The sequence below is a fragment of the Apium graveolens genome, chromosome 1, assembly GCF_009905375.1.
Source record: "Apium graveolens cultivar Ventura chromosome 1, ASM990537v1, whole genome shotgun sequence".
Taxonomy (NCBI): Eukaryota; Viridiplantae; Streptophyta; class Magnoliopsida; order Apiales; family Apiaceae; genus Apium; species Apium graveolens.
Genome location: NC_133647.1, coordinates 163957977 through 163962125, shown reverse-complemented (window position 1 = coordinate 163962125; position 4149 = coordinate 163957977). Strand labels below are relative to the sequence as shown.

General features: G+C 37.5%; 1 protein-coding gene across 1 annotated transcript; it reads left to right on the top strand.

The window, feature by feature from the left end:
* The first annotated feature begins 2245 nt into the window (after positions 1-2245).
* On the top strand, positions 2246-3609 carry LOC141709844 (uncharacterized). Its single transcript, XM_074513024.1, has 3 exons — positions 2246-2994; positions 3145-3432; positions 3573-3609. Exons 1-3 carry the CDS (start codon positions 2246-2248, stop codon positions 3607-3609), a joined length of 1074 nt encoding a protein of 357 aa, XP_074369125.1.
* The last annotated feature ends 540 nt before the right edge of the window (positions 3610-4149 follow it).

Here is a 4149-nt window from a genome sequence, read left to right as displayed (position 1 = left end):
GAATTCCTCCAGCTGATGAAAATATTCCTCTCTTCCATTGTTGTTTCAGCAAAAAGAGAACATACCCCTTTATATATATTGGTGGAAAGAGTAATTAACAGTTTACCTTAAATATATTTTTGAGGTCAACAAAACTAGGATCATTATCAATAGCTCGGCTATTCAATGCACATAAGATCAATAATTTCTTTGAGGTTGAAAGATATCTAGACAAAGCATCAGGACGATATCAGTTCATGAAACATCTAGACATATCAAATGTAGAAACATACTCAAATGCTATAATGTTACATACATGTTTCACGAATTGATATAATCTGATGCTATGTCTAGTTTGCTTTCAACCCCGGAAAACTTATTGATCTTATGTGCATTGAACTGTCCAATTATTGATAATGATTCTAGTTTTATTGACCTCAATAATATTAAAGATAAACTATTAATTAATATTTCCACCATTATATTTAAATTGTTATGTTCTCTTTTTGCTCAAATAACATTGGAAGAGATGCATGTTTTCACCATTTGGAGGTATTCAAGTAAATAAAGAGCAGGGCCAAATGATATTATGATTTGGTTGAAATGGATCCTCTCAGATTCTCTTTTGCGTTTTTTGTAAGGGATCCTACATGTTTGAATAAATATTGGCGCATCCAAGGTGTGGCATTGTTTCTTAGTTTTACATATAGCTCACATGAGGATGTGCAGGAAAGGGCTGTTGATGCCTTACAACTTTTGCAGTTGTGAATTATGAAAATGCTAGCAGTTGCTTAGAAAGAAGGCATATCACCCCGTTTGAACCTTACAAAATCTTGGAGGCCGGAGGGGCTTCAATGTAAAGCAGCTGTGGTAATTTAGGTTGATCTAGACATTTCACCACAGGGATATGAAGAATCAAGTATACGCTCTTACAAGCTACTTACTTGTAGTTTTCTTTGAACTTTGTTCAAGGTGCCATTTAGAACATCTCCAGTGCTTGTTTCCCTGAGAGTTGCATGGGGAGGTGGTGATTGCTTGAACGTCACCTAAGCATCGGACCATTTAAGTTTCTTACGAAAAACAAGCACGGTTGCGACTGTCAAGCAATGTTGCATGCTCCTCCTTGTTTATATTCTTTTATTGCCAAGTCATAGAAACCTAGGATCTTTGTGCATTTCATTCGTTGCAGCCATGCCAACTTGCTGAACTTTATAGTGGCCATAATATATTGACTAAAGTTTTCATCATGTTGTTGGTAAATATTCTTTAGTCATTTTCTAGAACTTGATATAGGTAAGTAAAGTTAAATTATTCAGATGATCTACCAATATTATGTATAACGGCTGGAGTATGTGTGTGTGTGCTGCATTAATTCTTATTCCACGTTCTTTAAAAAAAAATCAATATATCACCAAAGTTTTTGATTCTCTGCAGGTTGACATGATCCTCAAACAGCAACTGTTCCAGCGAGTGGTGACAGCTGAAATTGCACCCCAAAAAACAAATGTGTTGGTGACAGCTGAAAATCCAGCACCTGAAGAGCCATTGGAAGCTCAAACCAAGAGGATGGTTGTGTTAGAATTCAAACCCTTATCTAAATAAAGTTGGCAGCTAGTAATAATCATATATGTATAATAAATTAAAAGCTAGAGTCCTGAAAATTTGGTGAGCAGAGGATTATCATTTCATGCAAGTCAAATGCGTGTGTTGAAGAAAGATCACCCAGGCAGTTGTGAAGGCCGGGTAAATAGGTGGGTTGTGCAAAATACAATACATGCTCAAATGTAAACTGAAGAAAATAAACATACAGCTGGTAACACATGCATGAAAAACAGATATCGTGGCACTAGCTCTTTTATGTTCACTATACACGTACAGGCTGGTCTCTGTTCAAACCCTAAAATAAGGTAGGCTTATGGTTGAAGTCTTTGTTGTTAGCTAGTAAATAGAAGATGACCAGGAGACCAGGAAGATGTCTGGTGATGTAAGCAATGAGGTATTAACTAGTCTCAGAAGTCTATAAATAAGACAACAACTCCATTTGTAAAATACAACTGAAAAAAAAACAGAGCGAAAGAAAGAGCAGCAGCTCTAGTAAGGAAAAAGAGGTTGTAGCCTGTGTGTGTAAACATTTATATAGTTGTATTTTTTCTTTGAAATAAAAGTGCTATTGTGTTTTTTGTATTAATATTATCAAATCTTTTGGTGTAAAGTGTATTCACGTTTACAACAATTGGTATCCGAGCCAAGGTTCTGTTCAGGAAAAATGGCGAATATGATGCAACCGCAAATTCCAAAATTGACGGCAACAAATTATGGGAACTGGAGTATACAAATGAAGGTGTTACTCGGTTCTTACGATAACTGGGATACTGTGGAAAATGGGTATAGCGAGCCCGTGGATGCAGCCGCTGAAGCAGCTCTTCCAAATGCCGAGAAGACGACGTTAAAGGAGTCCCGTAAAAAAGATAAAAAGGCGTTATTCACAATTTTTCAAGGTGTTTATGAATCTACCTTTGAAAAAATTTCTGAAGCAAAAACAGCAAAAGATGCGTGGGAGATTCTGCAGAAATCATTCCAGGGTGTCGAAAAAGTTAAAAAGGTGCGGCTCCAAGTTCTACGTGGCGAGTTCGAAAATTTAAAAATGAAAAGCTCCGAAAATATTGGTGAATTTGTTACGCGTTTGAAAACGGTGACAAACGAGATGAAAAGAAATGGTGAAAGTCTTAATGATATCCGGGTCATGGAAAAGTTGCTCCGTTCATTGACAAGAAAATTTGATTACGTTGTTACATCAATTGAGGAGTCAAAAGATCTATCCACAATTTCCATTGATGAGCTCGTAGGTTCTCTTCAAGCCCACGAGCAACGAATGAACCAGTATGATGATGCAAGCCATTTGGAGAAGGCGTTGCAAAGTAAGGTGTCCATCAGTGACAGTTCTGGCAGTAGCAGTTCTGCACGTGGCAGAGGTGGTTTTAGAGGTGGCTACCGAGGTGGACGAGGACGAGGAAGGTAGTCCTTCAATAGAGGCCAGAATTCGGGAAGTTATCAATCATCTGGTCGTGTTCAAAATTTTAGAGGCCGAGGAAGAGGTGGATTTCAACAACGAGGTGATAAATCTCAATTTCAGTGTTATAACTGTAATAAATTTGGCCATTTCAGTTATGAGTGTAGATCCCCGAAGGTGGAAGAAACTAGTCATTTTGCAGCAGCAAAAGAAGATAAAGATGTTGGTACTGCTATGTTCCTCACTTATAAAGGAGACGAGGAAAGCAAGAAGAATGTTTGGTATCTTGACTCAGGGGCCAGCAATCACATGACTGGCCACAAAGATTTATTTATGGAGATAGATGAAACCGTCAGCGGGGAAGTTACATTTGGCGATTCTTCAAAAATTCCTGTTAAAGGGAAAGGTACAATTACGATTGTATCAAAGAATGGTGAGAAAAGGTATATAAATGATGTTTATTATATACCTGCTTTGAAAAGTAATATCATCAGTCTTGGCCAACTTGTGGAGAAAGGATATAATGTTCAGATGCAGGATAATTCTCTCATCATCAGAAATCATGTTCGAGAATTAATTGCAGATGTGGAGATGTCAAAGAATCGTCTGTTCACACTTGATATGCAGACGAAAATGCAGAAGTGCTTGAAGTCGGTCATTAAAAATGACTCATGGTTATGGCATTTAAGATATGGTCATCTTTGATTTTCTGGCTTAAAATTATTGTCAAAGACAAAGATGGTGGATGGCTTGCCAGAAATTAATGAACCAGAAAATTTGTGTGAAGCATGTGTCAAAGGAAAGCAACACAGACAAAGTTTTCCTGTTGGAAAATCATGGAGAGCCAGAAGGCCATTGGAGATTGTCCACACTGATATTGCTGGTCCGTTTGATATCCCATCACTCGGAGGTAACAGATATTACCTAACATTTATTGATGATTTTAGCAGGAAAAGTTGGGTATATATCATTAAAGAAAAAGCAGAGGCTCTTGATAAATTCAAGGAGTTCAAAGCACTAGCTGAAAAACAAAGTGGACATTATTTGAAGACACTCAGATCAGACAGAGGAGGCGAGTATACTTCAAACTTATTCAGAAGTTTCTGTAGAGCACATGGCATCAATCATCAGTTGACAACGGCGTATACTCCTCAACAAAA

Bases quoted from the DNA above. Each gene is read 5' to 3' on its own strand.
- LOC141709844 (XM_074513024.1), top strand. From the start codon at position 2,246: ATGGCGAATATGATGCAACCGCAAATTCCAAAATTGACGGCAACAAAT. The intron at 2,995-3,144 runs GTAGTCCTTCAA...TGGCCATTTCAG, and splicing joins GGTGGACGAGGACGAGGAAG to TTATGAGTGTAGATCCCCGA. The intron at 3,433-3,572 runs GTATATAAATGA...AATTAATTGCAG, and splicing joins TCAAAGAATGGTGAGAAAAG to ATGTGGAGATGTCAAAGAAT.